This window comes from Aythya marila, assembly GCF_965140915.1.
Source record: "Aythya marila genome assembly, chromosome: 21".
Classification (NCBI taxonomy): Eukaryota; Metazoa; Chordata; class Aves; order Anseriformes; family Anatidae; genus Aythya; species Aythya marila.
Window position 1 is genome coordinate 8,225,312 of NC_139062.1, and position 19,549 is coordinate 8,244,860.

The following is a 19,549-nucleotide window of genomic DNA, read 5'->3' on the forward strand; positions in this document are numbered from 1 at the left end:
GCAGCTGAGTGCCCCTGACTTGCAGAGGGATGAGTGGAACGTGCTGATGGGGTCAGTGTGGAGTGGATTGGGCACCTGGCGTCAGAACCCCTCCAAATCCAGCATCCCACAGTGCAGGGGTACCTGGCTCTATGTCTGTGGGCAGTTCTTGCCCCCCAGCCCAAACCTTGGGAACTGGCAGGATGCTTCCAATACTCTAGCTGACCCTGCACAGTGGCTCTGGCCCCTTGGCAGGGGAGGAAAGCACTGCTTTAAGGAGACAAATATCAGCACCCTGCCTATAGGAGGAAGTTGGACATACTGAAATCTAAGATAAGTGGCCTCTTAAGCCAGCAGCGTGTCAAGTGGTTGAGGCAGAAGATGAGGGAGCAAGCTCCTACCCAGGCTTGGCTGCATGAGCTGGGGCAATCTGCTGCCCTCAGCACTGTTGGGTCCCCCTCTCCCCTGCCCTGGCACAGGGCTGCAGCCTCTCAGAAGAGCATAAACAGGACCTGCCTGAGCAATGATCACAGCAACTGATGGCTGCATGCTCACCAGGAGCCCAACAAGGGGAAACACTGCTGAGAAAGCAGAGATGCAGCTTGTGGCCCAAATGCTAGCATCGCCTGAGGTTGGGAGGTTCCTCAGGAAGGACGAGGACAGCCCAGGCTGGGCCTCAGTGTCCCCTTTGCACTGTGCCACGTGGGCACCTCTCCTCCTGGGTGAGGCCTCACAGGAGAAGACCGATGACCATCTCCTGTTCGCAGCGTGCTGGGTTCACGCAGCCCAGCGGAGCCTGATTGCTAGGAAAAGAAAACCCTGTGGCTAATTCAGCACAAACTCATTATTTAATAGACAAAGTAAATATGAGAAAAAAAAAAAAAAGCATTCCCACTCCTAACCCACTGCTGAAATTTAGTTATGAGAAGAGCCAGAGCGCTGCAGAGCCAGGGTATCTCTGGGTGACATTTACAGGGCTCAGCTTTCATCGCAGTTTGAAAAAAAATCCCGTATGCAGAGATTATCTACACACTGATCTGGATTGTCTTGTTCAGCTTTGGCCCTCGTCCTAGATGGACAACGAGCAGAACACTTGGCTAGTGGCCTGAGGTCTGTGGCCTCTTCTGCATGAGCTGGGAAGAGGAGGAGCAGTCTCCAAGGTACTTGAGAGCTTGCAGCCTTGGGACCTGGAGAGCCGGAGGGTGGGGGAGCGGAGCCAAGATCCCCAGCAGATTCTAGGCGAGACAGCCCCTGCTCTGTGCTGCCCTGCTCAAACATCTCCAGCTTGCATGAAAATGCCTCAACCTGTGGTGGCTCCACCTTGGGGTTTCTGCTGGGTGCCAGCCCCCTGCTGCCACCCGGTGCCCCCTGCTGAAGGTCTGGGGAGCTGAGCAGCTGGGTGACAGGCGGGTCCCTTGGTGCAAGCCTCCCCTTTGCCGTGGTGTGGAGGAAGCGAGCAGGGGCCTGCTCCAGGCACACGGCTTGGCCCTGGGAGCTGCAGCGCTGCTGCATCAAGTCAGCTGTCAGAAGCCTTCCAGCCGTATGGTGTCTGGAGACCTTCCAGCGACCACAGCCTCTCCCCCAGCCCATCACTGCCACAGCACAGACGGGATTTAATGTATGTCTGCGTGTTCCCCTAACCTTTCCCCTCTCGAGGCAAAACAGGGAAGAAAAATAAGGCTGCAGGTTTGCAAGGACCCCCAGCCCAGATGGTGATGGTCACGACTCTGGGCTTTTCTGGACTGAGGTGGGCAGAGGGGAATGGGCTGGCTGCACGTGGGCGCTCCCTGCTCACACAGCAAATGCAGTGCCACCCCACAGTGGCTCCTGGCACTCTGGGCAGATGTTCGTCTTGGCTTGAGGTACCATTTGGGGCTTTTTCTTTGCTCCCTTTGCCTCTCAACTTGCAGAAAACTGGTTCGCTTTCCACCTCCCCTCGCAGTGCCCCACTGCTTATTAGTTCTCCAAATATTTCGTCCTGCAGCCTAGCAGCAAGGATGCTGCACCAGGTGGCGGGGAGGTGGGAGCGGGCAGGACAGCACTTTGTCCCTGTGGCGCTGCTGCGGGCACAGGGCAGCTGGGGCTCTGCTGCACTAAATCCCTGCACATGGGGCACACGCAGCAGCATCCCTTGGGCTCAGCCTTCCTCCCACACTGCCTGAGGATGAGGCAGCAGTAGCAGCAGAGCATGAGCATTGCATGTCCCCCTGCAGTGTCTTCCCCTCACCCCAGCAATTGCTTCACTTTAAACTTCTGCTTTTCTTGGTAAAAACTAGGCTGGGGACTGGCTGTGTCCAACCTTGTCCCCAGGACCCCTCACTGGCTGTGGAGAATGCCCTGGGGAAAGCACACACAGAGGAAGAGGAGGAGACCTGGTGGTGGGATGCTGGTGAGCGAGGTAGGGGCGGTTATAGAAAGGAGGGAAAGAAATCCCCTGGGATTTCCTGCCACTAGCTCCCATCTCTTCCTTGAATTGCAGGTAGCACAGCCTCCCTGCACCCTCTCCACAGGCTCCAGCACAGTGAGGTGCTGGAGCAGTGAGGGGGTAAATGGGTTTGCAAGGGGAAGGGGAGTCGAGTGGGGATGTGGTGTCCCTTGACAGCCTGGGCAGCTGCTGAGGAGCTTCTGTAAATCACAGCAGCTGCCAGAGCTGCTCCAAAAGCTAGCTGCTGCCCAGGAGGCCTTTCAGCATCCCACAACAAGGGCATTCAGGAGTGTGCCACATCCCCTCCATATTCTCATAGCTCTAGATGGGCTCTCTGTGTTGCCATTAAGACCCAGGGACAGTGCCACCCTGTTGCCATCTCCCCATCTCCTGCCATGCCCCAAGCTGCACATACTGGCTGCACTCCATCGCCTCTCAAGGCTCATCTGAGCCAAGCAGTGCTCCGGGCTGCTTAGTGCATGCCTTAAACAAATACAAATCATTGTGATAGAAGATACTGAGTGCCAAACGCCAGCCTCAGCTTAGCCATCGCCCATTCACAATGCTCTGGAGGCAGTAGGAACTCGTCCGATGAGAGCAGGCATCGTGCAGGTCCCTGGCCACCTGGTGAGATCAGGCACATCCCTGCTGGCTCGGGAGGCCACTGTGGGGCTTTGGCTTCAACAATAAATAAAGTAAACAAACAAAAATACAACAATTGCTTTTTTTTTTTTTTTAACTTTAAATATTTTTTTTTCTTTAAAATCTGTTTTCCTCTGGGGCTCTGTCTCTGTAAAGAGCTGCAATCTCCTTGCAGCGTCTGGGCCACTTCCTCAGTCCTGGCCCTGGGGCAAGAGAGAAGCAGGGTCACTTAGAGAGGGGAATGGACTGGAGCTCCCCTCTATGCATCACCGGCATGTATGGATTTCCACCACCCGATGGCAGGGTTTGCACTTGACGGAGCAGCACCAGTGGAATTTGCAGCTGCACCTTTCCACAACCTCCACTTCGTCCGTATGAAAGCCCCGACCACAGCACATGAGCTCACAGCCATCGATGGCCTTGGAGGTCTTGTTGCACTGCCGGCCACTGGTGCCCAGCACCCCATTCTTGAGGTCATGGTCACAGAAGTCAGGGCTGGAGTCCAGGTAGACAAGGTCCTCGTCTGTGTGCGGTTTGAACTGGGAGTTTTTTGGCACCAGCACTTTGGTGGAGCCGATCTCACTCTGCTCGACCTCCGTGGCACCATCAAATTTCTCCTTCAGCACGTTGCCCACTTTGCGGAAGGGGGGCATGGCTTTCCAGCACGTCTTGAACTCGCACGAGCCTGACACACCATGACACTTACACTCCACCCGCATGTTGTTGAGGATCGCCTGGAGGAGCACATATGAGAAAGGAGACAGGATGATCAGCACGGGATGGATGCAGCAGGAAGGTGGGACAGAAAGGGACAGGGCTCTGTGGGACATAGGGGGTTTAAAAGTGAAGCCAAAGTGGCTGCAGACCCTGCTGGGCTGCCCGGGTACCCCCTCACCATTACCTTCCTCCCTGCCTCGTTGTTGTGGAGGTTCATTAGCGCTCTGTTGGAAGAGGCCCCTTTGCTCCTCTCACGGACGTCGACGAAGGACTGTGAGAAGGCCACACCATAGGCGATGTTGTCGGAGCAGCCAGACCACTGGAAGCCTAAGGCACAGGGCATGGGTGAGACACGACGCCAGACACCAGCCTGCCTTGCTCATCCCTTTCAACCCTGCTCTTGCTAAACTACTGCTCATCTGCCCACTTCTGTCTTGCTCTCCACCAGGCTGGGCTGCCCATGTGAGTCACCAGACTGGGGAAGCCTGAGAAGGGCGGCCCTTTGAGGGGGGAGGAGACAAGATCCTTTGGGCTGTGCTCCCAGGTGTCTTTCTTTTTATTTATATATATATATGTTACATTTCTCTTAAGGGTGGCCCCCCAAGAGTGGGCATTGCTATGCTCGGTCGCTTTGCATCCCCGCACAGCTCCCGCGCTGTGTGTACTCACCCTGTGGGCTGCCCCCCTGCACTGTGCGGTCGCAGCCACACTTGTCCAGCTCACCGCTGCTGCAGGCGCGGGTCACTGCAAAGGCCACCCCTGCCGAAGAGATGGCATAGACGAATGCTGCCTCCCGCGTCCCTGCAACAGCACAAACAATGGTGGAAAACATGGCAGGAGGGCCGGGGCATGTGAGAAGCTGTGCATCTCAGGTGGCCAAGGCTGGGCTGGGCTGCTACATGCGCCTCTTCTCCCCATTCCTCCTTGCCCTGGTGTTGCACATAATGCCTCTTGAAAATCTGGTCTGAAAATGGACTCTTAGCAAAACACGCATACAGAGCTAGCAAATCGATCCCTTTGCCCTGTCTCCTCTTCCCCAGCGATGCGGTCCCACATGCAGGACTCATCCTCCCCACTCCCAGGCATGATGTGGGGATGACAGGCTTGGTCCCAAGCCTGTCATGCTTGGTCCCAAGCCCGCACCAGTCCCAGCAGAGGAACCTACGCTGCTTGCAGCAGCAAAAGCCCCATCTTGCAATGGCCAAGGAGCTGGGAACTGCCCTGCAAGGTTAAAACCTGAATGTGATGGGTAAGATTTTAACCTGGCAGTGAGAGAGATGCAAAGGCTGCATCGCCAGCATGGGGAGAGCTCTCCTGAGCCTACATGGGGTGACTGTCCTGCCTGGTGCTCACAGGGCACCCCTTCATGAGAGCCCTCTGGCACCCCAGTTATACTTCTGCACTGCTCCTGATATCCAGGACTGCCCCCTGCAGCTGCAGACCCTTGTCGTTGACACACAGCATCCCGGAGCTGTAGACACCTCCAAAAAACAGCCTGCAAAGCTCTACTATCACAGCCCAGTCCTGAGGAGCAGTCCCTTCCCTCCACTTTCTTGCACTACCTGTGTGGTGGCACCCAGAGAGAAAGAACTCATTTGAACCATCTGCATGGGGAGACCTCTGGACACAAATCCCAGGGGCGGCACAGCCTGGGATCGTGGCTGTCAGCTCTTGCAAAACCCAAACACCCACCAGCCTCTGAGGCCGAGGGGGGCTAAGGACACAGCTCCTCACCAAAGAGGAAGGCTGGTGTGTTGGGTAGCCATGTGTTAGGGCTGTGTGAAGACAGAGGTGGGGGTGGCAGATACCTCCCTGGCTCACCGGTTGGACAGAGGGCAGCTACTTTGGTGGTCGCAGCCCAGGCTTTGGTGGCCAAGCAGCAGTGGCTGGGGAAGGCCCAGCTAGCGGTGGGACTGAACCGCCTCCAAGTTAATCGAGGTTAATGGTAGGATCATGTTGGTCTGTTTGTGCTGTGGCTGACTAAAAAGAGGCGACTTTCAGTTTCTGGTATTTCTGGTATTTCCAGTCCTGAACCTTCACAAGAAGAGCTCTTCACCCCTGTATTGAGGGGAGGAAAGTTAAACAAGGAGCTGGTGACAGCTTTGACCGGTTCCCTAGATGGGAAGGTGCTCAGTGCATCAGAGGTTGGGTGGCACCCGAGGGGATGCAAGGGCCTCTGTGGAGGTCTCTGGGGGTGCTGGAGTGGCCTTCCCCTCCGGCTCCTCACCCTGAGACTCTGGGCCCTCACTTGGTTTGGTCACAGCCCTGTGCCCCCAGGATGCCTTTGTGCAGCTGGGATCGCAGGGGCCAGGTGCTGTCCTGGCCATAAATCCTCCCTGAAACGCTGGCAGTGTGGTGGTGGCAGCCGATGCTGCTCCAAAGAGGGTCCAGCCGCGGCGTGTTTTACTCTTGCTGGGCGGCAGAGGGCTGTCCTCACAAGGCCTTGCACGCAGATGGCTCTGTTGGAGAGCAGCGCTGTTTGGCAGCAGTCACCACTGTGGTGCTGCCCAGAGAAGAGACTGAATACATCCAGCATCTTGCTGCAGCTGTGGCTTTGCAGAGCAAAGCTCCTTGGCTCAGCAGGATGGAGACGGGGCCACTGAGCAACCTTATGGTCCTGCTCGAACTTGGCATGTCTTTGTAAAAGCTCCAGGCTGGATGCCTGGGGCTGATGCCTCCTTGGTGCCTACGTATGATGGGCACCCACTGGGTGTGAAAAAGATTCAGCAGAGCAACCATCCAGCAACTGAGGAACCACAAGGGCCTCGATATGCTGCTGCCAGCACAGTCTGAAGAGCTTTGCTGCAATGCCCAGGGAAGGGCTGTGAGCCCCAGGACCAAGTGCAGGGCTGTTCCCTACTCTCTGCAGCTGCTGGCTCGGTGGCAAATGAAACCCCCCTGCAGCCCAAAGGACCTGGCCGGGCTGTTGGAGCTTCTCCCCTGTGCTGCAGCACCCCATGCATGTCTGCCTGGCTCACCTTGTGTTACCACCTTGCCGAAGACAGGCAGTGTGTCCAGAGTAGAGCAGTTCCAGCGGCGGTTGCGGAACTGGTACTGGCACTCCTCAATGGCCAGCTGGGCTCCGCGCCGCACCGAGTCCATCACCTCCAGGTTCCTCTTGCACATCTGCACCTGGCGCTGGATCAGGCCCTTCAGCTTCTCACAGGTCTCCTCCTCAGAGATGCTCCCCACCGAAGACAGCTTTGCCAGGTACCTGCCACAACGGCCAGTGCAACGGGTTAGGAGGCAGGGACTGGGGGAGCACACACTCATGTTCAGCAGGAGGTGAGGAGACCCAAGCCTGTCATCCCCTCACCTGGGTCACCTTAAAAGTGCCACTGCAGTTGCTCCACGGGATGCATTTCTGCATGGCAGAGAGCAAGGCCAAGCAAAACAACCATCCTGTGGCAGCCTGGTCCCCTGTCTCTTAGAGAGCCCAGCTGCTGACTCCCCTTTGCCTCTGTTGCCTACATGGAGGATATTTTCGGTGTTGTCTGAATGTGCCTGGTCAGGTCTCCTGAGTACCAGCATATCCAAGTGCTACTAGGAAAAGCCAGAGGTCTCTGAAGTCAGCCAAAATAAGCAGGACAGCCACTTGGCTGCCAGTTCCAGCTGCCACACGGCTCCCGCAGCGTGGCAGTGTGCTCATCACCGACAAACATCTCCCTCCAAACCACTTCCCTCCTGGAGCCTGCTTTTAGCTCCTCCAGTGCCTGAGGATAGCCTCTGGGAGCTGCCAGGTTTTCTGTAACTTGGGGTTCAAGCAGGGCTTGAAGTGGGGAGGATGGAGCCAGAAGCCCACTGGGGACAAAACTGCATGTGCTGAGCACCTCCTGCACTGATCCGGCTCCCAAAAGTAGCTGCCAGGGATTTGGTGACTTGGAAGAGCTGGCCACATGCTCAGTTTTCCATGGCCCCATGCTCAGCAGGACTTACAGAGTTGCTCTCCAGTGGTGGCATTAGGGAAAGGGAGAGCTGCCCCTTTTTGGGTGAGCATCCCGCAAGCTCCTGGCAGCTCCCCACCAAGCAGCTGAGTGCACTGCACACTGCAGTAACCCAACCCACCACATCTTGCATCCATCTCCATGTGCGCCAGTTTCCCAGGCTCAGCCTCCTGCCCCAGCCCTAGATGGGTTATAAGATAGACCCCCCACAACTCATCCAGGCTGTAGGATAAACCCCGATTTTCTAAGATTATCCACGCTAGTGCGGGTGCAGGCATGTGCCCAGACACCTCCCTCCTTCCTGTGGCTGATGGCACCTGCTTCAAGTGCCACTGCCACTGGTGGCACCCTGTGTTGCCACAGGGCAGCAATCCCTGGGCAGGCACAGCTCATACTCGCACCCTCCAGCCACACTGAGCTCTAACATTCTCAGGAATCACCAGCACCAAAAAGCTCACATTGCTACCTTGCCCGTGCTGAGTGATGTGAGTACTGAGCAAAGGCTTTTTGGAAAGCTCATTCCTTGACTCTGCATTTCTCAGCCCTACAGAGCTTGCGGGTTTTTTGTTTGCTTGTGTTTTTTTTCTCCTCCTCCAAAGTTACGACATCCTACTAAGGATTTTGCCTTTGAAGCACTGCTTGCCTCTGAGAAGTGACTGTTCAAAAGTGGCTCCTGCTTCCTGCCTGTTCCCATGTGTCCCAGGAGCCAGATCTGCTGACTTCAGCCACAAGATCAAGCTGTCATAGCCTCTTCCTCCCATTAGCTATGCCAGCCTGCCCCAGGAGGAGGGAGCAGGATTTTCTCTTCTGTGCATCAGCAGAATTATTCACCAGCTTGGTTTCATGCTTACAACTGGGGGCTGTGGGAGATGGTGAGAAAGCCGTGTTGGCTTGCAGTGTCCGTGGGGAGTCTGCATGGCTAGCCGTCAAAAGCATTCAGCTTTCCTCATGCATGGAGGTCACTTGATGCAATGCCTCTCGGACAGTGGGAAGTGGCAGGCTGCTGTGGTTTCAGAGCCAAGCTCTTTTCTAGCCTTTATACCAGCTAAGCAGCTCTGCCCAAGGGTTTCTGCTCCTCTAAGGGCCCAGTCTTTGCAGAGGACCGGCTGCATGACTGCCTGATGTACACAGCTAACTTGAAAACCCTACCACGAGTGAGCAAACCCATGGCTCGTCACCTTCCTGCCAGCCCCACGATGCGAGCAGTGCTCCTGGTGCTGTGCTGCAGCCCTGGACACTGGGAGCAATGTTTGCTGCTTCTGCACCCTGCTGCATGTGGCTGGGCCAAAACAAAGGCAGCAAATGTCCCTTGGGATCGTTCAGGACACTTGATGCTGAGCCCATGACAGCCCTGTTCGCTCCCTCACCCAGCTGTCATTTCAGTTTGTGCACAGGGAAGCCAGTGCACAGCAATGCAATCAGATTCATCCCGAGACACTGCGAGTTGGGTGATTAGCTTTGAGCCTGGAAGACAAGAAAACCAGATTCTGCCTCTAGCACCATCCCCTTGTGCTAATCTGCCTTTTTTTGCCCACTCCCCATCCCCCATGACTTAAGCAGTATTTTTTGCAGGAGGGAACCTGCTCCTGGAAAGCAGCATGGCTGGTCCTGCTGGTGAGCCAGTGCCCAGCCCTGCTGCAGGCACCTAACATCAGCTCTGCTTAGGAGCAAAGGAGATAGGGGCACCATCTCCTTTTCTAATATATTTCCCAGCTCAATGGGATTCTCCAAGCAATGTGGAGCTATAAATTCAAAGTACACATGGAAAGAAGGATGACAAGAGCCTTTCAAGCCTTTCCAAGTAGATGTGCCTGATAAGACACCTCCCCAACAGGCACTTAATGGTATTTGGGATGATAAAATGAAGGACAAAGATGCTTCAAAGATGGATACAGTTCTCCAAGAGCATGTCTGATAATTTGTTTTGCAAGGCAGGCAAATGAGGTGAAGCTATCCAGAATGATGCTGTGGCCTCTCTCCCCCATCATTCCTCCTCGGCCCATGCACATCTGCCCCTCCGGGGATGAAGGCAGCTGTGCCTGAAATGCCACAGCCCCAGGAGACTCCCAGCTTACCTCCAGCCTCCCACACCCTCTGGTACCGTCTCTGCTTTCAAAAAAAAGGCTCCAACCAGAGGGGGCAGCTCCAACCCTAGTCTCTAGGTCAAATCAAGGATGCAAGGAAGGATATTTGTCAAGTATGGGACTGCTTTGAGTCTTTCAGGTGGCACCTGTCCGTGTCATGTTCAGGGGCATGACACAGGAACATCTCACTGCCTTTCCCTTCTCTGTGGCAGCTGTGGGGCAAGATAAGAGCTGGGAAAGGTGCTCTGCCCCCACCAGGATTTTTTTTTCCCCATCCAGGAATTTTTTTTCCTGGATTGAGGTGGTAGAAGCCACAGACTTCTACCTTCTCTGCCTTTGTGCACATGCAGTAGGACCAGCACACCAGGAGTGAACCAAAGCAAAGCTGTCCTCTGCAAGGTCTCAGTGCAATCTCCATCTCAATATCACATCTTGATTTCTCTGTAGCTGAGCAGGGCTCTAGACTACGATTTAAGTCTTACAGGCAGCCTCAGAACAGCCCTGCTTGTGGAAAAACAAACAAACAAACAAAAAAAAACCCCACAAACAATAGCATAATTTCTTCCCTTACCAAGACTGGGCAAAGAATGTTTCAAGGGGTAGCTCCTGCCCAAGTCATTTGTTCAAGTCTTGTCTTCTTGCTTCATCATCAGATTTGTATTTCTTTTCTCCTGCCTTTACATCCAGACAAGTCACTCACAGAACAAGCTCCCTTTTATTAAAAATCACTGACTTAACATAAAACCGACAGAAAGCCATTCTTTTATATCCATCCACAGCATACAGATCAAGGTTGAAGTCCCACAATTTACGTATTTGCAGTTGATCCACTCGGTGAGATGGCAAACAGGGAAACCTCAAAGCCAGGGAGATTTGAAAAGGAAAAAAGAAAGCCCTACTTAAATAAAAGTGATGATAATTTCTGCCGCAGAGGCTGGCAGGTAGAGGCAGAAGGAGAGGGGAGGGGATTGGCTGCCATGGAAAGGTGTGGAAATGTGAGTCACGGATGGATTCTCAGTAGAGGCGGTTTGGGGAAGATGCAGCAGATGTCCTGAAGTGAGCAGAAATCTTGGTTTTTAAACAACAACAACACACACACAAAACAACCAAGAAACATCTGAAATTGAGTTTCAGGTGTGAAAATTCCTCATGTTGTCTCATTTGGAGAACATTTTCCTAAAGTTGGTGACAGCCAGGCCTGTGGCCCCCTATCAGAGATGCTGAGCAGTCAGATGAGTCAGAAGCTTCGCCCTGCTCAGCAAACACCCTGTCCTCCTGGGCCACCTGCCTGGCTAAGGCCATAAAGGGGTTGTTCCAGCCAAAACAAGTGAGAGGAGAGAAGAAAAGAGGAGAGAAGGAAAATGCTTCAGTATCTCTGTGCTGCTGGAGCAGGGAAGGCAGCCACCAGCCTCCACCTGTGCCCATGGTGGGTGTTGCTGAAGACCTGCAAGGCTGCCCCAGTGCAGCTGGTGGCCCTGCAGCAGGACATGCCGTCCCCCGTCCCCCCCCCAGAGACTAGACGCCTCTCCCCCTGGGGATTAGATGTCCTTCCTTTCTGTCGCTTGTAAATGTAAACCATGATTTACAATGCCGTCATCCAAAAGCCTGTCTGGTTTCTTCCCTGGAAGAAAAGCAGCTCTCTGGCTCTGTCCTTCCTGCCAGTTACTGCATATTTAATCTCTTGACTGAAACCATGTTTTTCACACCCGATTCTCCACCTCCAATTAATGGCTGCCAAAGCAGTCCCCCAGGGCCACCGTGCTCACCATGATCTGACCAGGGCTGGCAGGGAGCGAACCCCACGGGGCTCTAGCCCAGCTAGGGACTCTCCACCAGCTGCCCTGCAGCTTCTAGGATGTGGTTTCACCCTTAGCAAGCTGTCACAGGCAATGCTGGCCCCCCAACCCCTGGGGACAGCCAGGGGGCCTGGTTGTGGGTCCCAGGACAGCCTGGTGCCCTGGCTCAGCACCTACACTTTGTGATGGAGAAGAGCAGAATTGGCAAGCTGAGCCAACCCTGAGGGCAGAATCTACTTTGGGAATCTACTTTAGCTGTGCAGGAAGCATCCTTTACAGCATCTCCCTTTATAAGCCAATAGGATCTTCTCCTGTGCTTGAGCACAGCAGCAAGGACTGACTGCAAGAGGAAGCAAGTGTGGGCCACATGTCTGAGCCATGTGGGAATTCGCCTTGTGCAGCACTTCAGGCTAGACCTGGTTGGAGAAATTCTGACAAGTTTTTCATTTCAATCCAAATTTGCAAACACATGGTGAGAGAAGCCCTTTTTTCAGGATTAGTTTGATCTCACCCAACTTCCAACAGACCCCAGGCTGGTTTCCATTGGCCAAGATGCTCAATTAATTTTTTCCCCGAGTAATTTAATGAAAGCACAATACTGGCTCCAGTTCTGCTGAGGCTGCCAGATGCTGCACAGTACCTTCCCAGCTGCAAACCACAGCAGCCACTCCTGGGGAGCCCGGAGGATGCAACTGGGGGTCACCCACAGGAATGGGGGGCATGCACCCCACACCTGGAGGCAATCAGAGGTGGCCTGCACTTTGTAGCCAGGGTAGGGCCTGCCATTCAAGCAGCCTTGGATAATTGAGATCTCTGTGGATTCGCAAGGCTTTCAGCTTAAAAAAAATTATAATGAAAATCGAGTATTGTAAGAGCCTGTGGTGTTGCACTTCTAAGGAAATATGGAGGAACCTCCTGGAAATGGCTAACCTCCAAGGTTGCTCAGCAGTTTCACATTTTAAACAAGCCCAAACAAATGGCTGTAATGTATTTCCCTCCATCTACAAGGAAGGATTAATTGAGAGGACAACAGCTCTCTGCAGAGTAGCATAAGCATTTTTTTGCTGCAATACAAAAGCCTGGTTCTGACTCATGGATCCACCACAAACCATTGCAAAGAAGAAATCTGCTTCTTGCCATTGCTTGCACATGGAGCTGACCAGATCCTGTCTTTGCACACCGTAGGATACAGGGTAGCTTTATCCGACCCATGTCCCTCCTCCCTAGAATATGGCTCCTGAAGATTAGGGTATAGTTTTATTTGAGGTGTCCTTAGGGAAAGAACAATGCCCATCCTCACTGAGGAGCGGGAGGGCATCAATCCCTCCTCCATCCTGGCAGAGCTCAAAGACAAGCCTGGGAGTTCAGTGTCGAGATTTGCAAAGGTCTCTTGCCTCTGCAGGATGCAACCCTTAAGGGCAGTCTGTTTCAATAGCTGAGCTAAACTTAGCTGCTTTTGTCAAAAGTGGCAGGATTTTTTTTTTCAAGTATTGAAAAAAAGAATCATTCAATTCAGTGGAGGCTGCTGATTTAGGTCTGCCTCCCCAAATCCCTTGGGAATAAGCATGCAGGGTCCCAGCACCCCCGGTGTTAATTAACCATGCAGTGCACGGGCAGGGGAGCCCTAAGTGCTGTGCCTGCAGCCCCAGCAGGATTCCCAGAACAACGTAAAGGGGCTCTGGGCACCCCTGCAGCAGAGAACCCTTCATCCAGCCCCCCAGCAGCCCTTGAAGCAAGGAAATTCTCCATCAGACCCACTTTGTGCAATCCACTGCCCTAGCTGCCAGAGCAGATGAGACTGGGGAACCTTCCCGACACCGTCCTCGCACCAAAAAGCACATGGGGAGGGGAGCAGGGCTTGGCAGAAGCAGATCTGCCCCGGAGCTACTTGCACCTGCTGAATGAGGGCTGCAACAGCATGGCATCCACTGGGAAAATGCTGGGCTGGTTCATAGTTGAGTGGAAAATGGGAGGGTCACAAAGACATTGCAAAGAATCTCACGCAAAATGGAACCCAACCAGGCTTGAGGTGAAGCAAACTCTGCTAGCAAAGCTGGGGAGATTCACCTTAAAAATTGAGTCTGGTTTAAGAACAGAGAAATGCAAGTAGAGGACCTAGGCCTGCTTCTTCTACATCCCCTACGTTGTGCAGTGACCCAAAACCGGCAGAAGATTAGTGTATAGGGCTACCCAGGCTGCTCCTGCAATATCCCCTCTGCAAAGCTGGCAGGGGTGAGCAGAGAGCATTGGGCCCTGTGTTTGTCAAGCACCTTGTGATGTTCAGTGAAACATCACAGGGGCTACAGAAAAAAAATCTTTTTATCCCTCTCTCTCCAGCCCTCAAAAGTCGTTGCTATTAGCTGCTTAGCCAGGCTTGTTAGGACGCTTGCAAGGTCTCCAAGCTTTCCCAAGAATAGGCAGTTTCATTATTTAAAGGCTTTTAAAAGCCCAGCTGTGCTCCTGGCCCTTTAAGCCAAGTCTCAAGCCCAATCGGAAGCTTTAAACTCCTGTAAATAGGGGGTAGATGGAGCTGCCGGTGGCACACCCTGCTCTGCAGCAGCATAATCACATCTCCTACTATTCAGAGTGCATGGAGAGCCTCCTCCAAAGCCAGTTCTGGATGTGTAACAGCAGGAAGAGGGAGAGAGGCTGCAATGACTCCCAGAGAGCTAGATAACCAGGGCCCTGCCCATAAGGGACCCCTGCCCTGTTGCCTCTTGAAGCTTTTCAGGCAGGGGAATTGATTCTCAAGGCTACAACTGCTCCAACAACCCAAATAGCTACAGGTAACAGCAGCCCCAGTGCCATACGCAGTTAAGAGAAACCTGCATTTATCCCCACTTCACATATGTTCTAGTTCACCTCTTCAGGTGGGTTTCTGCTCCCCACCAGCCCCCAAAGAGTTAAATAAATCACCCCTTACCTCCTGCCAAGACAAGGGCCCAGCTCTCCCTGGGCCACTTCCGAGAGGCACTCAGCCCGTGCAGTGCTGGGCGTTTGGCTGAACCCTCTGAGAACACCCCCAGCACCAGGATGTTGCTGCACCTCTGTCCGAACATGCTTCCAAATTCAGTCACGTTCCTGCATGCATAGGTTCAAGAGCTGAACTGAGGCCGTGACATGCAAGTTGCTTCGAATTGCAGCTCGTCCCATGGGTAAAGCAAGTCCCTGGAGTCCTCCAGAGGAAACACAGAAGGGAGAGGGACCTGCCCTTTATGCACAAGCACAATCAGCTACAGCCCTTTACTTCACTTTACAATTCTGTGCCTGCTTTAAGGGGAAGGCTTAAAGCACTCCAAGCCCCAAAAGGCAGAAGGAAAAGCAAGTCTGAAGCTTTCATTGGAAGGGGGAACAGAGCATCTCTTCAAATTTGTGTGTCACAGCTTTTTTGGACAGGCGGTGAGCCCAACAGCAACTCCCCGAGCTCAGACACTGAGAAAACACACCTGAGGTTTACTTCCTAGCCAGATAGAAAGTATCTCAGTCCATTTAATGAAAAGATCTGGCAAAGTCCCTTCCAGCTTGAAATGTGCAGCAGCAGAGCAATGCCTGGCAGAGATGCTGACACCATCCTCTTCCAGGTGGGATGGGGCTCAGAAGGCACCGTGTGCAGGGTCCTGATGAGCCCTACCTCACTGAGCTGGGCTTGCCGAAAACTTTCAGCTCAAGTGTTGCAAGTGGCGTTTCCGAAGCGCTCAGGGAATGCGAGTCCCGACAGGTCAAAAGACGCTTTAGAAAAAGCCTCGTCTTGTGAAAGGCACACTGAGCTTAATCACTAATCCAGCAGGTTTCTGGAAAAGCAAACTTCACTGTGCGCTGCCACCCAGTGCACACACGTACGTGCAGAAGTATGCACCTGGCCAGGCGCGCACCCAGCACCGTGCGCCAGCTGGATCCAGCCTCCAGATGCTGGGCGCGGGTGGGCAGCACCCAGGCAGCACTGCGATAAAGCAGAGCATGCTGGAGCCCACACGCATGACACATGCAGCTTTGCAAAGACATACGAGGCATACTCATTCTTTGAATATCTGATAACTCCTGGGATCCTTCTAACTCTGTTTATTGCCTCCAGCAGCCTTTGTTTCTGATGTGAGAAGATAAACAATGGGAATTGTCTTAATCCTAAAGGCAAAGAATAAAAAGCACTGAGCGGGGGATGATCCTTTTATCACAATACATTTGTAACATCAAAAAGTTGAACCTTTCTTTTGAACGCACTGAGCTGTATCTGCTTTTCCTCCCCTGTTGGCAGGAATGAGCCCTCCGTTCTCCCATGGATGAACCCCCCACGCCCACCCCTCGTGCTGTGCTCTCGTCGTGCTGCAAGCACGGCTGGCTGCACACAGTGCTGCCGCTTGTCGCAGTGAGCCACCCCTCTGCCTGCCTCATCTTCCCACTTCTCCCCACCAGCCCCAGCCCTGCAGCCGTGTGCCAGGACTCCCCCTCCGCACACCCATGTGGAGCTGACCCTGCTGCTGTGGTTTAACACCGAACCCCTCCTTTGCCAGGTGCTTCCCCATGCCCATCCTGGGCGAGCAGAGGCTGCTCCTCCCCGGGGACCTGCAGTCATCCTGCAGGGCTTCCTCCGGACTTTCTCCCTGCGGGAAAAGCACTCCCACTCTTTCCGATGTACCTTCACCAGAGGCGTGACAGCTTAAAGACTACCTTGATAGCTGCTGCGATCCACCCACCTCTTTGCTAGAGACTATCGGAGCACAAGTCGCTCCATCTGGCAAAACAGGGGGGAGGAGGGCTGAGTGCTAACACATCCCAGCCAGCTGCCCGAGGGTGAGCACCTTTTCCCATCAGCAGGACACTGGGAGAATACTGCTGACCTGGTGCCAGCTTTCCCCAGCTGTAGGGAGCATCCTCCAAAACCAATCCACCTCCTGCAGTCTCCAGCAAGCCAAACCTAAAGGCAGGAGAGATGGGAATCACAGAGGGCACTCCTTGTGCCGCACAGGGGACATGCTTCTGGGTCCATGCCTGCCTGGGTGTGATTGTTGGGAGAGGTGCAAGCCACCAGGGAGCTTTTGTGTTGGCAGCCCCAGCCTCCAGCCCTGGGGTCTCCCTGGGGGTCTGTGGTGTGCCTGCTCTTGCTGATGGAGGCCTGGGGAAGCAAGCTGGATGCGGCCCACATGCCCAGCCTGACAGCAGGTTCGCTTGGTGCAAGCACCGGGATCTGAGTTCAGCCTGCGAGCACAGCAGCCGGTGACGCTGGGAGTGGGGCAAATAGTGTCTCCCAAAAGACAAGATTTATTAGGAGGAAGCAGTGCCTCAGAGCTTTGAGGGAACGCGCTGTCACACTCCGTCCCCTCTGCCCTGGGGGTCTCCCCAGAAGACAGCCCCTCAGCTTTGGCAAATGTGCAGGAATTTTCCAGAACGATTTCCACCCCTGTTTACCTTAGACATTATTTCAGTGTTTGCTCAGCGGGTAACCAATGTCACCGGGCTCCTCCACAGCACGCAGCAGCCCCCCACGGCCCCTTGACTGTGCTCGGGGGGCAGCGGGAGCCAAGACACGCGCAGCCTGACCTGCAACGGGTCCCCGGGGCCAGTGCGCGAGCAAGCCCAGCTCGGCCGCAGCAGCCGCCCTGGCCCTGACAAGTCCTTCCCTGGACCGATGGCCCTCACAGGGCGCCTCGCCAAGCCCCAGGCCCTGCTCTGACCCGGGGGCCCGACCTCGGCTCCCCAGCGCAGCCCAACCGAGTAACTGAAGAACAAAAGGAGAAAGAGGGGTCTTTCATGCCCCTCAAGCGAGCCGGTGAGCGGCCTCGACGAGGCGCGGGAGCCGAGCAGCCAGGCATGGTCTGCATCCCTGCAGCCCACCTGCCGGGGCCGCCGGGCCGCCAGTCCCGGCCCCGCCGGCTCGGAGGGGGCGACAGCCCGGAGCCCCCCGCGGGCTGACCCGGGGCCGGGAGCCCGAGCTCCGCCGCCGCCCCGCTCCGAAGCTGGGCAGCGACGGGGCGCGACCCCCGCGGGGGGGATGCTGCCGGGCCCCGCGGCACCTGCTCGGCCGCCCCCGGGGGGAAGCAACAAGTGGCGGCGGCGGCTTCCCCTCGCCCGCGGCTACTCACAGCCAGTTGCTGGCGTTGGCCGAGAAGGTTGCGAGGATGATGAGCAGCAAGGAGCGCAGGAAATACTCCGGGCTCATCCTGGAGGGCAGGCAGGCAGGCAGGGAAGGAAGGAGTGGAGCGGAGCGGAGCAGAGTGGAGCGCGACGACGACGACGACGACGACGACGACGGCGGCGGCGGCGGCGGCGGCGGCGGCGGCGGCGGCGGCGGCGGCGGCGGCGGCGGCGCCCGCCCGGCCCACGGCCCCCAGGCAGCCGCCGCCGCAGGTGGGCGCCGGGCAGGAGCGGCGGCGGCTGGCGGCGGGCGCTGCCCGGTAGATGCGCCCGCGGCGGCCGCCGAGCCCGACTGTCAGCTCGGCCGGCCCATCCCGGGATGGAGCGGCGGGCCGGGGGCGGGCCGGAGGCGGGGGCAGCCCCGGGGGCGGCCCCAGACTGCGGCTCCCGGGGCGGGTCCCGCCGCTGGGGACACCCCCGGGGCGGCACCGGTGGCGTCCCCTCGCCGCGCTGCGCTGCCCGCCTGCGATTCCTCCCCCGGTGCCGCTCCACCGCCGGCAGCGGGCCGCGGGGCTCGGGATGGAGCACGGTGGTGCCTCGGTTTTCCGTAGCGCTGGGAGAAACCTGGGCATCCATGAACTGCCTCCACTTGTGTTGGAAGGAGTCTCCCAAGGAGAGGTTTCTGAGGGTTCGCCACAATTAGGCAGCTCCTGACTTCGTCATCTGAAAACTGAAAAGAGGGAGGTCCTGGGGGATTACCGTCAGTAGGGAATAGCAGCCGGAGCTGGCATCGGGACAGGGCCACACACCCTCTTTGTGTCACCACAGGTCTGTCCCTGCAGTGCCTAGTGCTGGGCATTGAGCATGTGGAGGAGGATGCTTGAACAAGCATTAAGGATTAAATCCACACCTGAAGTTGTCTAGAAAGGTCAACTGCTGGGAATCCCAGCAGCCTGGTTTGCTGGCCCTGGAGGCCAGGAAATGCAGTGGGAATCCCCATCTCTTTCCCCATCTGCCATGTCTCCATCTATCCCCCACAGACCACATGGGCACAAATGACTCAATTTAAAGCCAGGACCAACACATGATGTCATGAGATGGCTGCTAGGAGTGAAACCCAAGATCCCAAGCAGCAAACAACTGTGCACCAAATCTCCTCCTGTCAATGCTATTAGTTAGGTCCATTACTAAAACCTCTTGCTACCATTTCTAAAATCTTGCCAAGCTGGTTTGGAGCTATTCAAAATTCCCTTTGTCTTTTCAGCCCAATTTTCCTGCTCACAGCATAGCTGGAGCACACTTATTCAAATCAAGGCAACTTGCACTGTGCTGCACACATGCCTAAGTATATTACACCTACTTTAAAATCTCTGCATTAGTTCCCTGTCAAAGTGAGGATTTAATTTCAAAGTGCTTTGACGTATTTTCTAGCTCCTGACAGGCTGCAGCCCACCCTCACCTAGTCATTCATCTAGCTTCGTGTTCTCGCTGATGAACTTGGTTGAAAGCAGGACACTGGCTGGTGGGCAGGTGAATTGGAGGCTGTCGCTGTGAGCCCCAACTAGGTAATTCAGTGCAAGTGAAGCTGATTAATCTGGCTCATTGTGCAAGACAAAACCGTGGCTTTCCTCTTGCTTCTAATGCCTCCGAGTGTTGAGTGAAGTCATCAGGAAGGCAAGACCTGGCTGAAAAGCTAATGGGTAAGAGAGGTTAGAAGTGCCTGGCTGGGCTGCCAGAGCCATGTAAGTGCACACAAATAGTGTGCACTCACAAGTGTTTGGACCTCGGGTGCCTTATTGCCCCACAAAAGCCAACACCAAAGAGTCCAACAGAATTCAGATGGGTGAGCATGGCCCTGGACCTCTGCAGGGATCCCAGAGGCATGACGCATAC

General features: G+C 55.2%; 1 protein-coding gene across 1 annotated transcript; it reads right to left on the reverse strand.

Annotated features, from left to right (window-relative positions):
- Positions 1–2,422: 2,422 nt before the first annotated feature.
- On the reverse strand, positions 2,423–18,038 carry WNT4 (Wnt family member 4). Its single transcript, XM_082777183.1, has 5 exons — positions 17,665–18,038; positions 6,742–6,977; positions 4,433–4,564; positions 3,948–4,090; positions 2,423–3,780 (listed from the first exon to the last, which is right to left on the reverse strand). The coding sequence occupies exons 1-5, from the start codon at positions 17,739–17,741 to the stop codon at positions 3,313–3,315; spliced, it is 1,056 nt and encodes a 351-aa protein (XP_082633309.1). The 5' UTR covers positions 17,742–18,038; the 3' UTR covers positions 2,423–3,312.
- Between the last annotated feature and the right edge of the window lie 1,511 nt (positions 18,039–19,549).

Bases quoted from the DNA above. Each gene is read 5' to 3' on its own strand.
- WNT4 (XM_082777183.1), bottom strand. From the start codon at position 17,741: ATGAGCCCGGAGTATTTCCTGCGCTCCTTGCTGCTCATCATCCTCGCA. The intron at 4,565-6,741 runs GTGAGCCAGGCA...GTGCTGTTGCAG, and splicing joins CGGCAAGGTGGTAACACAAG to GGACGCGGGAGGCAGCATTC. The intron at 4,091-4,432 runs GTGAGTACACAC...CCTGTGCCTTAG, and splicing joins GCAGGGGGGCAGCCCACAGG to GCTTCCAGTGGTCTGGCTGC.